The sequence below is a fragment of the Phyllostomus discolor genome, chromosome 1, assembly GCF_004126475.2.
Source record: "Phyllostomus discolor isolate MPI-MPIP mPhyDis1 chromosome 1, mPhyDis1.pri.v3, whole genome shotgun sequence".
Taxonomy (NCBI): Eukaryota; Metazoa; Chordata; class Mammalia; order Chiroptera; family Phyllostomidae; genus Phyllostomus; species Phyllostomus discolor.
In genome coordinates, this window is record NC_040903.2 from 55,448,570 (window position 1) to 55,467,914 (window position 19,345).

At 37.9% G+C, this 19,345-nt stretch overlaps 1 protein-coding gene across 2 annotated transcripts in view; it reads left to right on the forward strand.

Annotated features, from left to right (window-relative positions):
* The window catches only part of LOC114492859 (armadillo repeat-containing protein 3-like), a 67,002-nt gene that overhangs the window by 10,407 nt on the left and 37,250 nt on the right, over positions 1–19,345 (forward strand). The window contains exons 2-6 of one of the 2 annotated variants that reach the window (XM_028507440.2): positions 1,769–1,886; positions 7,186–7,311; positions 13,895–13,963; positions 14,193–14,368; positions 16,760–16,954. In XM_028507440.2, the coding sequence (XP_028363241.1) occupies positions 1,769–1,886; positions 7,186–7,311; positions 13,895–13,963; positions 14,193–14,368; positions 16,760–16,954 (684 nt within the window). The remainder of the gene's footprint in view (positions 1–1,768; positions 1,887–7,185; positions 7,312–13,894; positions 13,964–14,192; positions 14,369–16,759; positions 16,955–19,345) is intronic. The other variant, XM_036022791.1, reaches the window with a different exon arrangement.

Below are 19,345 nucleotides of genomic sequence, written 5' to 3' on the forward strand. Positions count from 1 at the left end.
CGTAGTTTTCCACACTGGACATGCCACTGGAAACCTACAAGTGCCTCCAGCATGGTGTGTAGGGCAGACTGTTACTGAGGATTTGTCTCTCCAAAAAGAATCTAAGAGACTTGAGAATGAACAACGTGACTTATGTAATTCCTACAGATTCTAGTATAAAGTTAGATGTACACGAACAACAGCTTTAATTTGGATGTTAGGTAATGCTGCCCTAAAATCCAACAGCTATTTCCCCTCCAGGAGAAATTTTTATCCCAGCCATGTCCTTTCAGGTCATTGCTTACTGCTGTCTTCTCTGTCTTCTTCACTCTTCCAGCCTCACACAATTATGCTTCCTTCTTCAGAGTGATCTGTCTCCCCATCCTCTACCTATAACCGAGCACCAATTTTTGTTGTATCCCAGGACACAATAAGCTGCCCATTTAGAAAGAGCCAACACAAAGAACCAGCTAAAGCTTTGAAATTAAATTTTCTTTCTTTAACTCAAGCAGAACTCCCTCCTCTAGCAGTCTCTGGAAATGGAAGAAAAATAGTGTAATAATTTACTTTCTCCTTGATAGAGAGAGTCTGCAGGTGTCATGAGTGTGTTTCTGTTCATCTCAGCTGCACGCGAGTTATCAAGGTCTCACAGCAGGGTGCAGGTCTTCTTAGAGTCCTATTTTCTTCTTTTTCTTTTTTAATCTTTACTGTTTTTTAAGAAAATCTTCACCCAAGGATATGTTTATTGATTTTAAAGAGAGGGGGAGGGAGAGAGAAAGAGAAACATCAATCAGTTGTCTTCCATACATACCCGAACCATGGGCCAAACATGCAACCTAGGTGTGTGCCCTGACCAGGGATTGAACCTGCAGCATTTTGGTGTATGGGACAATGCTCCAACCAACTGAGCTACAGGGCCAGGGCCCTATACTTTCCTTTATACTGTATTACCATCTCATCTGTTCCAGATTTCATCCAACTTTACATTTTTATATGTCGTTTTCCATTGCTTTAAAATTTTTTTTAAGATTTTTAAATTTATTTTTAGAGCGGAAAGGGAGGGAGAAAGAGAGAGAGAGAAACATCAATGTACAGTTGCTGGGGGTCGTGGCCTGCAACCCAGGCATGTACCCTGACTGGGAATCGAACCTGAAACACTTTGGTTCACAGCCCACGCTCAGTCCACTGAGCTACACCAGCCAGGGCTTGCTTTTAAATTGTTTTACATATGTAATTGCTGCTTTCCCAGAAAGAGGGTAGTGGTCAGAAAGCAGATACCGAGTATTGGGACTGTCAGGGGATCCAATATACACAGGTGCTCAAGGATTCTTATGTATTGATTAAGAATTATACTGACATATGTCATTTAGTGGGTATTATGTGCCAGACAGTGTGCTCAGTGCTTTATATGTATCATCTCTACTTCTCTCCTTAATCCTTTGAGAAGGGCATTATTATACCCATTACAGAAAATGAGACCGAAACTGTGGTGGCTTAAGTAACTTGCCTGATTCCACCTGGCTAAATTGAGAGACTAAGTCTGCCCAACTCCAAAACACTTTTCTCTTTCCACCTTATTCCAGGTATTCCAGAGCCGGAGTGTTGATAGCTGTCTTTGTATTAGTAATGTTTTCTTCTTTTTTAATAAAAACTTTACAATGCACTTACTGGGCAGTGACCACATTGTTTTGTAAGATAGTATTATTTTTTAAGTATTAAGACACTATTCATTTTTAATGTGCTTTTAAAGCTCAGATGTGAACCTGATACTTTTCTCTCTGCATTTCAGTTTGATCCATTAACAATTGAAAGCAAAAATGTAGCAACTGTGGTGTTAATGCTTAATTCTCCAGAAGAAGAAATTTTGGCCAAAGCATGTGAAGCCATTTATAAATTTGCTTTAAAAGGTTTGAATTTTCCAGTTTATCTATTTCATTAGTTGCTTAAAATATTTACTACGTAAAGAGTACTTCTCTTCCCAGACTTTTTTCCCCTCCCCAGTCTTTAACTTCCTTCCAGTCAGATGAATTCCTTCACACAACCAGATATCATTTCATGCATCACCTGAAAATAATATCTCTCCCTAAGTGCCTAACTTAATCTGAAGGAGTAATTTTGTCACTGGGTGGAAGAGTCATTTAGAAGATTTTATTGTAGTTTAAAAAATTGTAAATGGTACAGGAACTGAAAGAGCTCCCAGTGGTCAAAGCCAAAACAATTAGAACAACAAAATTTGGTAGTATTGGTTTATAATCCAAAGTAGAAAATAAATACCCATGAGTCTATACTTCAATAAATAAATGATTAGGTAATCAATCAATAAATGATTAAATAAATGGGACAGGAAAGACAGATATTCCATGCAGAAGAATTCCCAATAACTTATGTAGATACTCTGCCCTCCAGAAGGCAAAATATAACTCTTTTGGATATGGGCTATACATAGTGACTTCTTTCCAAACAGTACAACATGGAAACAGGGAAAAATGAATAAGTTTGTAGTGGAGAAACCTGACAGAACCACTTCAGACAGGTGGTCAAAATCAATCAACAGTGCTAAGTCATGTTGATAATCCCGTAATTAAGTCAATGGCCTTGACACAATATAATGAAAATGACATGTCTTTGTTATTCCCCCCTCCCAAACCTGTAACCCCTGTCTAATTATGATTTTAAAAAAATCAAATCCCTATTCAGGAACATTTGACAAATACCTAACCAGTGCCCCTCAACACTGGCACAGCCACCAAAGTAAGGCAAGTCTGGGAGACTCCCGCAGCCGAGCGGGGCTGAGGGCAGTGACGACAGGAAGTCCTAGGGGACCCTGCACTGGGCCCTGGAGCAGGAAGAGAACATTAGGCTCAAACTAGGAACTCTGAATAAACTATTGATTTTAGTTAATAATAATGTATCAACAGTGGGTCCTTAACTATAACAAATTACCTACTAATGTAAAATATTAATAATTGGGGAAACTTGGTGTGATATATGTGGGAATTCCTTATACTATCTTTGTACTAAAACTGTCGTAAAAAGTAAAGTTTGTTAAAACATGGTAAATGTTACAAATTAGATTCTTTGGGCGATTTATTCATAGAAGATTTACAAACATAAGAGATGGTTATATTTTGGTTCATTCCAAATGGTAGTAAAATTAGATTTTCATTATACTGCATAACATTTTAGTTGGGACTATTTGAAGAGTTTAGTGTAACTTGGAATTTTTAACAAGACCTTTTAAACTAAGGAGCAATTTTGTTTTAAAGAAATGATAATACAACATTGGTTGGGACTTGTATGAGAGAAAACGAAATATTTGGTTAGCAAATGGTGAAATACTCTGTGTCACTCTTGTAATCACTGGGAATCTGGGCAAAAACCAGAGTGGTTCTGGAAGGTATAGTTCATGAGTAGATTATGTAGAATTCTGGGTCAATTTCAGGGAGACATTGGATTATGCATCTGTAGTAGCATAAGTCTCATTCAGGTTTACAGAGACATCATAAGTCATCTCACTATCTTATGTACGTAATTATGTATCGCCTTTTATATGACATGCAATAAATAAATAAGTAGGCATGTATCTTATGTTTAATCAATACAGAAGTTATTATAAGTCAGGTGTTTTATACTAGCAGTGTTTTCTGAAATAGTTTTTTAAGATAAATGATGGGACTTTGCCTTGTGGCCAAGACGGAGTAAGGGGCCAGATTTACCACCCCGCCCCAACTGAAACAGCAAATAAAATAGACAAAATATGTGAAGTAATAGTTGGCAAAACACTACTAGACAATGAAGAACAGTGACCATTGAGAGACAGGAAACAAAGGAAATAAGCCCTTGACTTCCTGAGCTTCTTGATTTCAGAGAGTTTCCGGACCACAGCACAAGTAGGGGCAGCTTGCGCGGAGCCTACTGGACTCTGTGAATTGGGAAGGCAGAACTGAGAGTGCAAGGGGACAAGATAGCAAGAGTTTCCAGGTTAGAGTAACAGAGAGGAAAGAGTTGCACTGAGAGAGAACTTGAGATCTGCAAAGGGTCCCACTCAAATATTCGCCTGCCCTGTGTACTGATCAGCACGTGTGTGAGGGAAGCACTTGAAGTCAGACAAAGTCCCCGACAGGATGAGTGGCAATAGTGCCTGGGGCTCACATGGGGCCGGAAGTAGTGCTTGTTCTCCCAGCCAGACTGAAAAACCTGAAGATGTGTGGACCTTTGAGCAGAATACACAGGGGTCTTGCCTCAGTAGTTAGAAATAATTAGCCCTAGATTGAGCACTGTTCTGAGAGATCTGAAAGGATCAAATTTTTTCCAGGTAATTGTGTCCCAGAACAAATTTCTAGAATACAAAAATACCCATTACCTAGGTAGGTAAAATACACAATGTCTGGCGTCCAATAAAAAAAATTACCAGGCATCAAAAAGCAGAAAAAACCCCATAATGAGGATATAAATCAGTAAGTAAATCAAAAGTGACTGCCTATATGTGTGACTGGGTTTCTGCAAAACACAAAGGACATAAAAAGTATTTTAAAAACGAATGGCCAGAAGTACCCCCAATTTGATGAAAACTCCAAGCCCACTGATCAAAGAATCTCATCAAAACCCAGCACAATGAATATGAAGAAAACTACACCAACTCACATCGCAATCAAATTGCTGGAAACCAGTGATAAAGAGAAAATCTTAAAAGCAGCCAGAAAACAGCTCTGGCCGCTGTGGCTCCGTCGGCTGGAGCGCTGTCCTGTGAACTGCAGAGCTGCAGGTTTCCATTCTCGGTCAGGGCACATTTCTAGGTTGCAGGTTCATCTTACGTCGAGGCACATATGGGGGCCAGCTGATGGGTGTTTCTCTGCCACATTGATGTGTCTCTCTTTCCTCCTTCCCTTCTCTCTAAAATCAATGAGCATGTCCTTGGCTGAGGATAAAAAAGAAGCCAGAAAACAAATGTTATGTTCAGAGGAACCAGTATAAGGATGACAACAGATTTATCACCACTAATGATATAGTCAGGAAGTCCGTGGAGTACCATCTTTAAAGTACTAAAAGAAAAAGAAAAACTTTCAACCTAGAAAAATAGAAAATATTTTTCAGAAACCTGAAATAAAGTCCTTTTCAGACATTCAAAAGCTGAAGCTGTTCATTGCAGGCAGGGCCGCACTGCTAATAGCGGTAGAGTAGGTAGTTCAGGCAAAAGCAAAATGATGGCAGATGAAAATGTGGATCTACACAAAGAATAAAGGTAGAGTACTAGGAATAGTAACAAATAGGACATTTTTCTAATTTAAATCACTTCAAAAGCAAACTGGTTATTTTAAACAAAAATAATACCACATATCTGCAGTCTGAAGCACGTGTGTGAGACACCTGACAGCAGCGGCACTGGGATGGAAGGGGAGGGAGGCGCACTGCCGGAAGGCCCTCGTACAGCCACTGGGGAGTGCGCTGCCGTAGGCTGTGTGTGCTGCAGACTCTGATACAACCGGGAAAATAACACAACGAAGAGTGATATCAAATAAGCCAACAAAGAAAATGAAATAAAATCATAAGAAATGTTCATAGTTTATACAAAGAAGAAGAAAATAAAAAAAGAATAATGGAACACATAAAAACAAATGACAATGTGGCAGATTTAAGCCTAATCATATAAACAATCAAATTAAATGTAAATGGTCTAAGTACTTTAATTAATAGGGAAAGAGTGTTATACTGGGTAAAATGCAAGACCAAACTGCATGCCATGTCAAGTAATGCCCTTAGAATGTGACACAAATTGTTTGAAAGTAAAAGAAGGGAAAAATATCCTATGATAGCACCAACCGAAAGAAAGATGGAGTAGCTATATCAATATCATAAAAGTAGACAGAAGAGATAGTAGTAGAGGTAAAGAAGGCCATTTTATAATGACAAAGAGATCAAGTAATCAGGAGGCTCTGAAAAATCCCAAATGGTTATATACTTAATGGCAGACCTTCAAAATACATGAAGCTAGAAGTTCAAGGAGAAGTAGACATCCACAATTATAGCAGGGGATTTTGATGCCCCGTGAATAAATGAAAGTACAAGTCAATAGTAAAGCCTTAAGGATCTAAAAAATTGAAACTGTGATATAAATTAATTTAACCTAATTGATGTTTACAGAGCGCTCCAAAAAGAGCAGAACACACATTCTTTTCAAGTGAATAAAGAACAGTTTTCAAAATAGGCCATCTTCTGGGTCATAAAACAAGGCTTAATCAATTCAGAAGAATTCCAATTATAGAAAATATGCCATACCACGATAAAATTAAATTAAAAATCAGTAACACAAAGAACTCAAGACCATCATTCAATAGAAAATAAATAACACACTCCTATGTATAGTAATTAGTTTTGTAACTAATGATGCAATTATGTAATTAACTATGTCTGCACGTGACTGGCACTGGGCTAGGCATTGAGGATGTGAGAGAATAGAACAGCAAGGGTATCATCCTCACAGGAAGTTAAGTTACAGTGGACTAGGCAAACAATGCATGAAGGTCATTAAGTGGTATGAAAAAATAAAGTGGGATAGGGAGAGATAAGGAAGACTTGGATGTGGTAATGACATTAGATGGGGTGGTCAGAGGAGACCTCTCTGGAGGTGCAGGGCTAGCAGCCATTGTCTTTTAAAATTGAAATAATTTTTTTCTTGAATTAGTGTAATGTAGTTTGTCTGCCTGTATCTGAATGACAATGCTAAGTGAAATAAGTCAATCAGAAAAGGCTAAGAACCATATGATTTCACTCGTATGTGGGATATAAAACAGAAACTCATAGACACAGACAGACAACAGCATGGTGGTTACCAGAAGGAAGGGGCTGAGGATGGTAAAGGGTAAAGGAAGCCAAATATGTGGTGGCAGAATATGATTGACTTTGGGTTGTGGTCACGCAATGCAATATACAGATCACATATCATATAAATGTACACTTGAAACCTATATGATTCTATTCATCCCAATAGCTTTAATTAAAAAAAGAGGAAGCCAGCTTTGTAAATGTGATGGGGAAGCTAGAACAGCCGATGTCCAGGATGCTTGTGCTTTAAAGTCCACTCTGAGAGAAGTGCGTGTGGCTGCAGAGGAGTGTGAAAGGCAGGTGGCAAATGAGGAATTGGAATAACACAGTTTTGGTGAAATTGATGATATCCATGCATGATTTTCTTTTTACCTATAATGTCAGGTGAGGAAAATAAATCAACCCTCCTTGAACTTGGAGCCGTGGAAACTTTAACTAAACTGCTCACCCATGAAGACAAAATTGTAAGAAGAAATGCTACTATGATAATTGGAATCCTGGTTTCTAACAGTAAGTAGCAACTTTTAAAAATAAATCTCATATAATGACTTATCTTTCTTGTAAGTTTAATGTTAAGGGATTTATTTTAATTTTATTTAAACTAATATCAATGAAAAACTAAAGTATGATATAACAAATAAATGATCTCACATTTTAAGGAATATTTTTAAAATATAAAAATATGTGCAAATACTCTCTAACTTGGTGGTATAGTATGTGCCAGTCTTACAAGTTAGGAGAGCAGTCACTGTCTTTTAAAATTGAAATAATTTTTTTCTTGAGTTAGTAAAATGTAGTTTGTCTGCCTATATCTAAATTACATTTTGTATGTATTTTATAGTGAAGGAAGACCAGGGTAAAGTGTTTTGATACATTAATTTTTTTGATGCCACAAACTATATTTTGTCCCAAAATAAATTTAGACATGCATTTACTCCTTACAAATCAGGCCTATTACTTGCTTGAATATTTTCATATATTTAATAGGGTAGAGTAACAGTATTAGTTAAAATACAATGGTATATCTATTAGAATATCAGTTTTGACCAAAACCATGCAAATAAAGGCAGTCCCTGACTAATGAGCAGGATATGTTTTCCATTTGTAAGGCATTTTCACACCATTTGGTAGGTTTCTGAGTTAGCCAACAAAAGTTTTGCAATTTATAATAAAAAATAATATTCTTGGTGAAGACTGAATTCTAACATGAAACTCAGGCTGGTGGTAATAAACATGTCTCTATCATAGGGTTCGGCTAAAACCATCGTACCTTCTCCCTTAGCATAATTTCCCCCAACGTCCAGCCTCCCATCACCTCACTTTCCCTGGACCCTGTGTGAGGCAGTGGGGTTCCCTTATTCTGTGCTGTCCAGCAGGACTGTGGTATTAGTGTCTTCAGAGAGAGTTATGAGTGATGCTGGGGAGGGGAAGGGAAGGAGAGCTTTGTCAGGCATCTGCCTTGACCACCACAGCCACAGAGGCTGTATGAGCAGCATCTGCACCACCAGGGAAACCAGATTCCATGGGGGAGGGGCAGGCTGTAGTGGAAGGGGCTCTGGCGACAGCTGTGGGAGTACTAAGTGGTGGCTGTGCTGGGGCTCTGGGAGCGTTTCTGTGGATAAGAGCAGGATGAGGACAGTCATGGGGGAGTGGGTGTTCCACAACCTGGACTATGATGACATTGGTCAATACTTACGTAGCACTTATAATGTACCGGGCATTATTCTATGCGCTGTTAATGTGCTGAATCATTTTATGAGGTTGGCGCTATTATTTCCTTTACATATGAGGCAGCTGAGGCACAGAGAAGTTAAATGAGGTAGTAATCATTTGTATTGCAGGGCCTTCAAAAATTTATCTCAGGGGTTGTCTGTATACTAATTCTGCCATATTGAAGGCACCGTATTGGATGTATTTATAGACAAAAAAGGGAAAATAAAAAATTTTCTTATGTTTTATTCTGTTTACACACCAAAGAATGTGAAAACCAAAAGTGTTTTGTAACAGTTCTTGTGAAACTCCTCATTTTAAAAATAGGAAAGCAGTATGGAGTTATCCCAAAAATTAAAAATGGAACTGCCTTGTGACCCAGTGATTCTATTTCTGGGAATTTATCTGAAGAAACCCAAAATACTAATTCAAAAGATTATAAGCACCCTATGTTCATTATAGCATTATTTGCAATAGCCAAGATTTGGAAGCAGCTTAATTGTCCACCACTAGATGAGTGGACAAAACAGCTATGGTACATTTACACATGAAATACTACTCAGCCATAAGAAAGAAGTTTGTGATAGTGTGGATGGACCTGGAGAACATTATGCTAAGTGAAATAAGCCAGTCAGAGAATGACAAATATCATGTGATTTCACTCACATGTGGAATCTAATGAACAAACTGAACTAACAAGCAAAATGGAGACAGGCTCATAGACAGCAGGGTGACAGCTCTGGTGGGGGAGTGGGTAGGGGATGGAAAGATCAAGCAAAAAAGAAAAAGGACTCATGCACAGACAATAGTGTGGTGACTGTGGGGGGTGGGCGGTGGGTGGAGGTGGAAGAAGGTATAAGGGGATAAATGGTAATGGAAAAACACAATACAATAAAATAATAATAATAGGAATTATCCCTAAAGGATTAGGTTCCTTGCCCAAAATTATGCAGGGGATTATTAGCAGAATTTAGATTACAGCCAGAATTAGAACTGTACTCTCTGACTCACGGTTGAGTAAACTTTCTATTCACCAAATCTTTCATGGTCCTTGACATTAGTGTGCATTCTAAGTCAGGTTTTCCTTCTAAATGATATTGGAGGAGAATGCATCTCATTTGGAAAGGAGAATTATAATTTCCTTTTTATACTTATATTTTCTAATTTAGTGTTTAGGTCTCTATGACTTTTTTCCAGCTTACTTTGTACTTCTATTATTCATTTTATGTTGTATTCTTATCTTCTAATATGTGAGGAGTTTATAGTCTGCGAAGCCCTCCAAGTGGTTGCAAAATTATCCTGAGCAGATTTATAAACTGAATTTCATAAGTTTTTAAAGAAGTTCGTGGCCCCAAAATATAAGGAATTATTGTTGCATTTGGGCGTTAAATGAGATAACCCTCTTACACCCCCCAAATCATACTCTGTGAGCTACGGGGCTGGCTGTGGCCAGTGTGAGGAAAGAGCTTTGCTGCCTTCAAGGTCTCCACTGAGTGCTTCAGTCTCAGGTATGCTGAATAAACTCCTAAGAGCTTTCTTTTGATCTGTAATTTGGGTGAAAAACCCCAAACAAATGATCTTTGGCATTAATTGAACTAATTTTCCATTTGAACTATCTGAGAACATGGATAGACACATGGTATCCTCACCTGCTTGTAAAGTTCCTTTTTTGTTAAGAGGGCCAACCCATTAACACTTATTGCTTCACCATTCATACATGTCTGTGGAAACTTGGAACAAAAATGAGCAGCTAGTCATTTGATCTAAATGAAAAGTCATGTTTACAGAATAATCTGTAAGTAAGTGCATCTCTGAAACAACACAGTTAATTTATCATCTTTGGTCATTCTTTTTAAAATGTATTATTATTATTATTATTACTATTATTAGAGAAGGAGAAGGGAAGGAGAAAGAAAGTGAAACATCCATGTGTGAGAGAAACATCAATTGGCTGCCTTTTGTATGTCCCCAACTGAGGACCTGGCCTGCAACCCAGGCTTGTGCCCTGACTGGGAATCAAACTGGTGACCTTTTGGTTTACAAGCCAGTGGTCAACCCACAGAACCACACCAGCCAGGACATCTTTGGTCATTCTTAAAAAAAATTGCTGCTGCTTCAGAAATTTGTATCTTCATATGGTTTTCACACATTTAATAATATCACTATATTCATTTTTTTCTTTTTTAATTTTTATTGTTGCTTATAATATTACTACACTCATAGAGGATGAACCAACAGAATGTTCCAATGGACTTCCAGGTTCTAAAAGGATTGCTATGAGACCCATCTTTCCCTTTGGCAGTTGCAAACAAATTCTTCTTCTTCTCCCCCTCCTCCTGCTTCTTTTCATTGTTCTAAAGTGGGTGAGCTATGTGCCTATGCTAAGCCTGGGTCATTTGAGACAGGCCCTTAAATTACTTTGTTAGACATTTTTATCAAAATGGAACCATTGTCTTCTTTTGCCTGCCAGTTGTATTTAGCTTGATGAGGTCATATGACAGAGACTCATTTAATGAAGTCAGCTAAAGAGAGATTTCATCAGGATCCTTGTGAGGAGAAGTAACTTTTGAAGCCAAGACTTCACTTAAGGCAATCTGAAGATCCTGCCATCTTAGGAAAAAGTTAATGTAAAAGAGTATGCAAAGTCAAGGATATATTAGATGGTCAATGTTATACAACCAAAAAATTGTAAATAAGAATGCAGTTAAAACAGACTGCATGAAGTTGTTATTGGCCAAAAAATTCATTTTGTTTTTTTCATAAAATGGCTCTAGTAGGGCTTAGTTGTCTTGAACTTTATTTGAAATAGTTTTGTTAGATTGTATTGTGACAGCTGTCATATCAGTGTGTATTTACAAAAACATCAAAACTGGTGAATTTTTGTGTAGCCATTCTAACATTGAACATGGAAGAATATATGCAACAACTTCAGAGTATTATACTTTATTATTTCAAGAAAGGTAAAGATGCAACTGAAACGCAATAAAAGATTTGCACAGTGTACAGAGAAGGTGCTGTGACTGATCGAATGTGTTAAAAGTGGTTTGCGAAGTTTGTTGGTATTATTGACATTTTGGCCAAATAATTCTTTGCTGTGAGGCTGCCTTATGCATTGGGAGATATTTAGCAGCTCCCCTGGCCTGTACCCACTAGAAGCCTATAATAGGATGCTATAGCCAATGTGCTCAAAATATCCAAATCAATAAAGTTTTTGGTGAAAATGAAAAATGTGTCTTTTATTTTATGGAAAAAATGTAATGGCCTTTTTGGTCAACCCAGTACTCCAGGAAGTAAGGTGCTGGCAGTTGTGCAACAACCTAAAATTGAAGGTGTCACACTGTTTAGCTAGAACATGTTCCTGTGACCCAACTATGAGTGGGATTTTCTATTCAGCTGCCATATCTGAGGGTTCTCTGTGGGGAAGAAGGGGACAGAGATCAACATTGTGTTTAAAGTGACAGAAGCAGCAGCTTATCCATTATTTTTACTGAATTAACCTCAAGAAAAAAAAGGTTCTTCAAATAATCTGATGTCAAAAAGAAGAATAGGAAGTGGATTGATGATGCCATCAATTTACAAGTGCTGCCAGTGAATCAGAATTGTCCATTGAATCATAAGAAAATGGTTTAGTGGATGGACCTAGGAGATCTGTCGTTGAACAGATTTGGGCCAAATTCATATCTAGAAGGGAGTTTCATGGCACAGAGAATCCTCTGATGACAACTTCCAACTAATTCAAACAGGCCAAGACATGGTGTCACACACAGTGCCGCAAGGTGTGCTCTCCCTGGGGCGAGGGGCAGATCCTCCCTGCAGAGAAGTAAGAGGAGCAGGGAGTACATGCACAGAGTGTGAATCTTCTTCACCTCGTGGTCAGTGGTGCAGCAGAAATTTTGAAGTACACAGAAGGTTATTTTGTGTGCTAAGTGGGGAATGTACTAGATCTAAAAGCCCAGAGATATTTTTCTTCCAGCATGTAAAAACAGGAGACTTTAGTGTGGCCTTCACAGAAGTCATTCCAAGCAATACACAGTGGACTCACAAGAGAAGAGAATACTGAGAGACTCTTCCACAGGGTTCACATTTCTACAGTCCACTGGGACACTTGCAAGGATCTGAGTATTGTGAAAGGCTATTATTTCTTAACCTGTGGAGATAGTGCATTTATCATAAATGAGCTTCAACTATAAAATAATGTCCTCCACCTCAGGACACAACACTTCCCAGAAGCTTGATTATTCTTTTGTACTTCAAGCCAATTCACATCTATATAGCTGGCTATCATTTTGCTGGCTCTGGTTTAGCCATTTTGAACAGAAACAGCCTAAGTTGAAGAACAGTCACATCCCTGAATCCCACAGGAACAGGTGTCTAATAAAAGGCAAGACTACCCAAGAATTAATAAGGAAGAATTCACCCAGCAACCCATCTGCTTCAGCTGCTGCAAAGTGAAATTTTCCAAAATTCTGATAATGCTAATTTTGGCTTATGGACAAAGATAATTGACCAAGAAGAAAAACTGCAAAACTAAAGTAGAAGCTATGCTTTATTTCTCTGAAAGGGGGATTCAAGATGGCAAAAAGAAACAGGGGCATACCTGTCTAGCCTTAGTTATGTTCATATAAAGAATACAAAAGTGAACTTAAAAAATCAATATATTTATCTTCAAGTATTTTTGGCATATTTGATAATAAAATAAAATGTAAACAAGATGTATTGTGTTGACCGGTGTGGCTCAGTTGGTTGGGAGTTGTCCCACAAAGAGAAAGGTTGTCAGTTTGATTCCCAGTCAGGGCACAAACCTGGGTTGCAGTTTCGGTCCCTGTTAGGGGGTGTACAAGAGGCAACTGGCCTATGTTTCCCTCTCACATAGATGTTTCTCTCCTTTTCTTTCTCCTACTCTTTACCTCTCTAAAAAAATAAATACATAAAATTTTTTAATAAAAAACAAGATGTATCAATCCAAAGAAAGCTGAAGATTATATTTATGTGTATTCTATAAGTTTTCTTGAAATTAAGATTTTAAAACACCATCCCAACAAAACAAAAAAGGATTACTATTATATAATAAACAAGTGTAGGGCACAATAACTCAGTTTTTTGATGTGTTCTAGCCACATTTTATCGTTTTATGCTTATTTTTTCTAGTGTTTCAGAAGGTAGTGTAATAGTTCAGCGATCACGGAGCAGGGGCTGGAGTCTGTCTGACGTCGGACCTGGTGTGGCACCTGGCCCACCGTTTGCTCGAAGTGGGGTTTTGAGCCTCAATTTCCTTATCTGTAAAATTAAATAATAAGGGGACATATCTCACATGGGACTAGTAAACAGGCATGACCATTATTATTATTGTTAATAAACATTAATATTTTTTCTTCTGTTGTAGATGATGTTAAAAAATTGTTAAGAGAATTAGATGTCATGAATTCTGTTATTGCTCAGCTTGCTCCAGAAGGTAAATTGGCATCCTGCATATATTTTTTTAAATGGGACTGGTGTTTTATTACATTACTTATTGAAAATAATTTATGGAATACCAATTGTGAATTATCATTAAAATCTCTCCAACCAAGGTGGGCCCCAACCAAGGTAAGATTTGTAGAGCTTTGGTTTTCAAAACATGCTTCAGAGTAATGGTCGAATAGGCATTTAGCATAGTTGTGTTATTTATTTTTGATATGCAGAAGAAGTAGTTATCCATGAGTTTGCTAGTCTTTGCCTAGCAAACATGTCAGCAGAGTACACCAGCAAAGTGCAAATACTTGAACACGGTGGGTTAAAGCCTCTCATCAGACTGCTGAGCAGCCCAGACCCGGATGTGAAGAAGAATTCTATTGAGTGTGTTCACAACTTGGTCCAGGTAAGATTAATTCCTGAAAATGTGTTCTGATCAAAGCAGATTATAGAATTTGCTTTCCCACTAAAAAACAAAAACAGAAACAAAAAGCTTAAAACTCACCAGCTTTGATTAATCAGTTCTTGTCTGTACTGTTTAGTAGAGATCTTTCAGAGATAAAATAAAGGAAGTTTAGTGTAAGTTCTTTTCAGTTTTCACGTTTTATAAGTATTTGTCTCCCATGAAAGGACATTTTGGAAACGTATTTAAATTTTAAAAGAATAGGGTTGTTTACAAATTAAGGTGGGATTATTCTAGATAAAATGTATTCCTTCTGAAACAGGAAATCTAATATTCACATTGAACTAGGGTTAACCTGGGCAATTATCTATTGATCTAACCTTGTGAGCTAAGCACATTGGATATAATATATGCCCTGGTCTGTCTACCAAGATTTTGGAACAGGTTTATGTATTGGGGAAAGCCTAGTAAGCTGAGTATGCTGAACAGAACTCATTGTTCACAATTGCAACATGTGACCTCACTGTGCTGCTTTATTTTTTGATGAAAACTGACCACCTTCTCCTCCTCAATCTGTATTTTCTTTCCTGGTTCCCCACTGCTGCCCCACCTCCCAACCCAACATTCGCACCCTCACACCCACAGCAGGTCAGCTCCCTGACACAATGGACTGGTGTCTCTGCCTCTTTTTCTACTCAGGTTCCTGAACAATTTCCATGCACATTTGATCAACTTTAGGTCATTTGAAAATACAAAAACACCGTGTAAGTAGCCAGCAGTCGAGTGTGAAAGGAAGAGATGGCGAAGCGAAGGTGGGACAGGGTACATTAAGAGGCAAACTATCTAGACAAACAATACAGAGAAGAGCCCGATGGGCTCATACAAAAGGCAGCAAAAGCATACATTCCTGGCCTTAGCAGTCCTCACCACTTGGCTGGGCACTGACTGGTTTTACCTTTACTCCTCTGTACAAAAGTCATCCTTAAGAAGAAGCTCAGCTTTGTATCTCTTCTCTGGTTGCTTAAGGCTTACCCTTATCCAATAGGCCAAAATAATCCTCCAAGCACGTTTGTGTTTTACATCCCAAAACTCTTTACAGCTCTATTTCCCTACTTTTTTCTTAAAGAGAAGTGAAAAGACTTTACCTGCACTATTCTCCACAACAGAAGTACTAGTTGATAACAGTGCACTAATTTCCTAGGACTACAAACTAGGTGGCTTCAAACACAGGAATGTATTTGCTAACCGCTGCGGAGGCTGGAAGTCTGACATCAGGGCATCAGCAGGGCCGTGCTCCCTCTGGGACTCTGAGTAGAACCGTTCCTTGCCTCTTCTCAGCCTCTGACGGTGGCCGTCACTCCTTGGGATCACTTGATTTGCAGCTGCAGCACAGCAATCTCTCCCTCTGTCATTTCTCTCTATTTTTATGAAGATACCAATTTTATAAGGACACCATTGAGTACCCACCCTACTCCCCTATGACCTTAATTACATCTTCAATGACCCTGTTTCCAAATAAGGTCACATTTTGAGGCACTGAGGGTTTGGACTTCAACCTACATTTTGGGAAGATACAGTTCAACCCAAAACAAACAGAAACCAAAAATTTTTATGTCTGAAGGAAGCTGAATACTAGCAGTTGAAAGATGGATAGAGAAAAGTTAAAATGGAAATGGGACCTTTTCCACCTTCAATACTATTTTACATTTATCATGTTTTCATTTAAAATGTCAGATTTTGGGAGATTTCCATGGCATTTTGTCTTGTTTTCTCCATTGTTCAGTCCAACCAACCTCCCCGCCACAACTCACACACATGAAATTGCAGACACACACTGCAGAGCAATTTGTCTAGCCTCTAATGACCCCTTGATGTTGTAAATGTCTTAAATAAAGGTCATGTGTCTGAACTGAGCCTGATGTGCATTTCCATGCACAGGGCCTGCTAATAGCACCGCGTGCATAGAAGCATTTCCTAAACAGTCCATCTGAATGAAGATAAGGCACTGATGCCATCAATTCATTTTATCAAATGCTATTTGAAATAGGACAGAGGGTGTGAAAAGAATTTCATTATACATAGCTTTTGTTGTAACAGCATTTATAGTAATAAGAATCTGTTGTATAATAAAGAAATAATAGATACTGCAAAAGTCATAGATCATGTTTATTTCCTATTATTGACAATGTCTTCATAGTTAAAATGAATATTTTGGTGTTGTCAATCGAGAGTTTGCTTATCTTTATTTGTGAGTTATTTTGGAAGGGATTCTGGAATAAAAGATTTGAAAATTATAACTTAGAATATTCTTTGTTAGAAAATAGAAGTTCTTCATTCTTGAGGCTATATTTTGCTTTATAATTTGCTTAGTTGATCATTTGTATTTCATGGCAGGATTTTCAGTGTCGAGCTATGCTTCAAGAACTGAATGCAATCCCCTCTATATTAGAGCTCCTGAAGTCAGAATACCCAGTGATTCAGTTGTTGGCTCTCAAAACCTTAGATGTTATTACAAATGACAAGGGCTCACGAGCGATGCTAAGAGACAATCAAGGAATGGACCACCTTATTAAGATCCTGGAAACTAAGGTATTTATAACATTTATTCAGCTGTCTATGGGAAAATGTATCTCTCTTAGATACTATTATAAAGTGTGAATTGTATAATATTTTTTAAATGAAACTTTATTATATTTAAGCATGGTACTAAGTATAGTGGACTAATTTGCTTGTCACTACATAGTTTATCAGCATGATTAAATCAGACTAATGATACAGGCTATTCTAAAATAATTTTTTAAATCTTCTGAAAGGTTTCTCAAAAAATTAAAAATAGAACTACCATGTGACTCAGCAGTTCCACTTCTGGGTATTTCTCTAAAAAAATGTAAACACTAACTCAAAAAGATATATGCACACACATATATATAATTTTAATATTATTCCATGCCATGGAATATTATTCAGCCATAAATAAGAGTGAAATCTTACCATTTACAACAAGATGGTAGGATCCGGAGGGTATTATGCTGTGTGAAATAAGTCAGACAGGTAAAGACAAATACATATGATCTTATATAAGGAATTTGTAAAAAACAAAACAAGGAAACCAAGCTCATACAGAAAACAGAATGGCAGTTGGCAGAGGCAGGGGTTGGGCAAAATAGGTGAAGGGGTTCAAAAGATGCAAATTTCTAGTTATAAAATAAATAAGCCATAGGAATGTAATGTATAGCATGGTGACTATGGTTAATAATACTGTATTGTATATTTGAAAGTGGCTAAGAGATTAGATCTTAAAAGTTATCATCACAAGAAAAAAATTTGTAACTGTGTAAGGTGACAAATGTTGAATAGACTTACTGTGGAGATATTTGTAATATACACAAATATTGTATACCTGAAACTAATATAATGTTGATATGTCAATTATACCTCAATTAAAATTTTCTGGTTTAGAAGGCTTAAGGTTTTTAAGTTATTCTTTATGATCTTCATGAATTCCTAAAATGGGTAGAATTAGTCTTTTAATCTTGGTCTGCCACAGTTTTCTCTAGGGTAAAGCAAGAAGAATAATTTATCCCATATTATGGAGGGTAATCTTGCTTTACTCAGTCTACTGATTTAAATATCAACTTCATCTAAATAATTAAATTTTTTAGATTTGGAATAATGTTTGGTCAAACATCTGTATACTGTGGCCTCGTCAAGTTAAAACACAAATTAACCCTCACAGGTGCGCTCCTGTCGGTTTGGCACCAACACACATCTCCTTAAACCGTACTTCATCTCCAAACAGACAATAGCAGGGTCTGCTGCTGCCTTATATGATGCGGACATCCTGTGTACAAATGAAAATGTGCGGGCCTTTCCCCAGGATAGGGTACAAAGTCCTTGGATGATTAGTCTTCTCCTTGATATCCTCTAACTTAAATACTATGATGTAAAATTAATAATACTTAAATACTAGCTCATAAAGTAATACCTCTTATGTTATGTAAGGGAATAACAAAGGGGAGAAATTAAAGATGTTGAATATACACACATATTCATAACAAAATAAGGAAGAAATATTCATGACAACTACAGCCTCTTTTCTGCAACTGGTCATGTGGTCATAGTTGGTATTGAGAACTACCTTCTTCCAATACTCCTCCCATCTTCCCTTTGCCCTCAGCGAGTACCTCGGCTCATCTTAGTTCTTTGCCTGGTGGAGTGACCCACATGTCATCCCTGAAGGGTCTGGCCATTAGTAGTCTGCCTGGGTTGGGTTACTGTAGCTTTTCTTCTACTTTCATCACAAGGCATGATAATACTAGGAGACACCCTAAGGGATCTCCTGTTTTCTAAATAAACTCTTTCTTACCTCTACTGTGGAGTAGCAGTCCAATTTCCCCTTGGTGGTAGGAATCGATCACCCCAGCCAGTACAGAAATTCCTTTGGCCTATCGATTTAGAACCATAAGGAACCCAAAGTGCGTGGCCACATGGCAATCTTTTCTTTCTGTGTCTCCTGGTGGATGCACTTCTCTCTTTAGAACTAAGACCTCTAGATCACCAGAGCATAAGGTCACTGAGACAGGCAGCAAAAATTTTGTTAGTGGGTCACTAGAGGTAATAATAAGTGTTGTCACTCCCGTTTCCACCCCTTGATTCCTGGGCCCATGAACCTTGGCTGTCAGAGAAAGAGCATCATATATTAGATGCTGATTCAGACCCTATATAGCCTCCTGGAGAACCTGGCCCCGGACCTGTAAGGTATTGCTACCTAACCAGCCCTGTAACTGAATCGTAAAAAGGCCATTCTATCAAGCCAGCTGCTTTAGGATGATGGGGGCCAGGGTAAGGCCAGTGAACTCCATGAGTATGGGCCCACTGCCACACTTCTTTTGCTGTGAAGTGAACTTGACCAGAAGCAATGATGTGTGGAATACCATGATAGTAGCATATCCTTCGTGCATTTCTCTCACTTTAAGGATC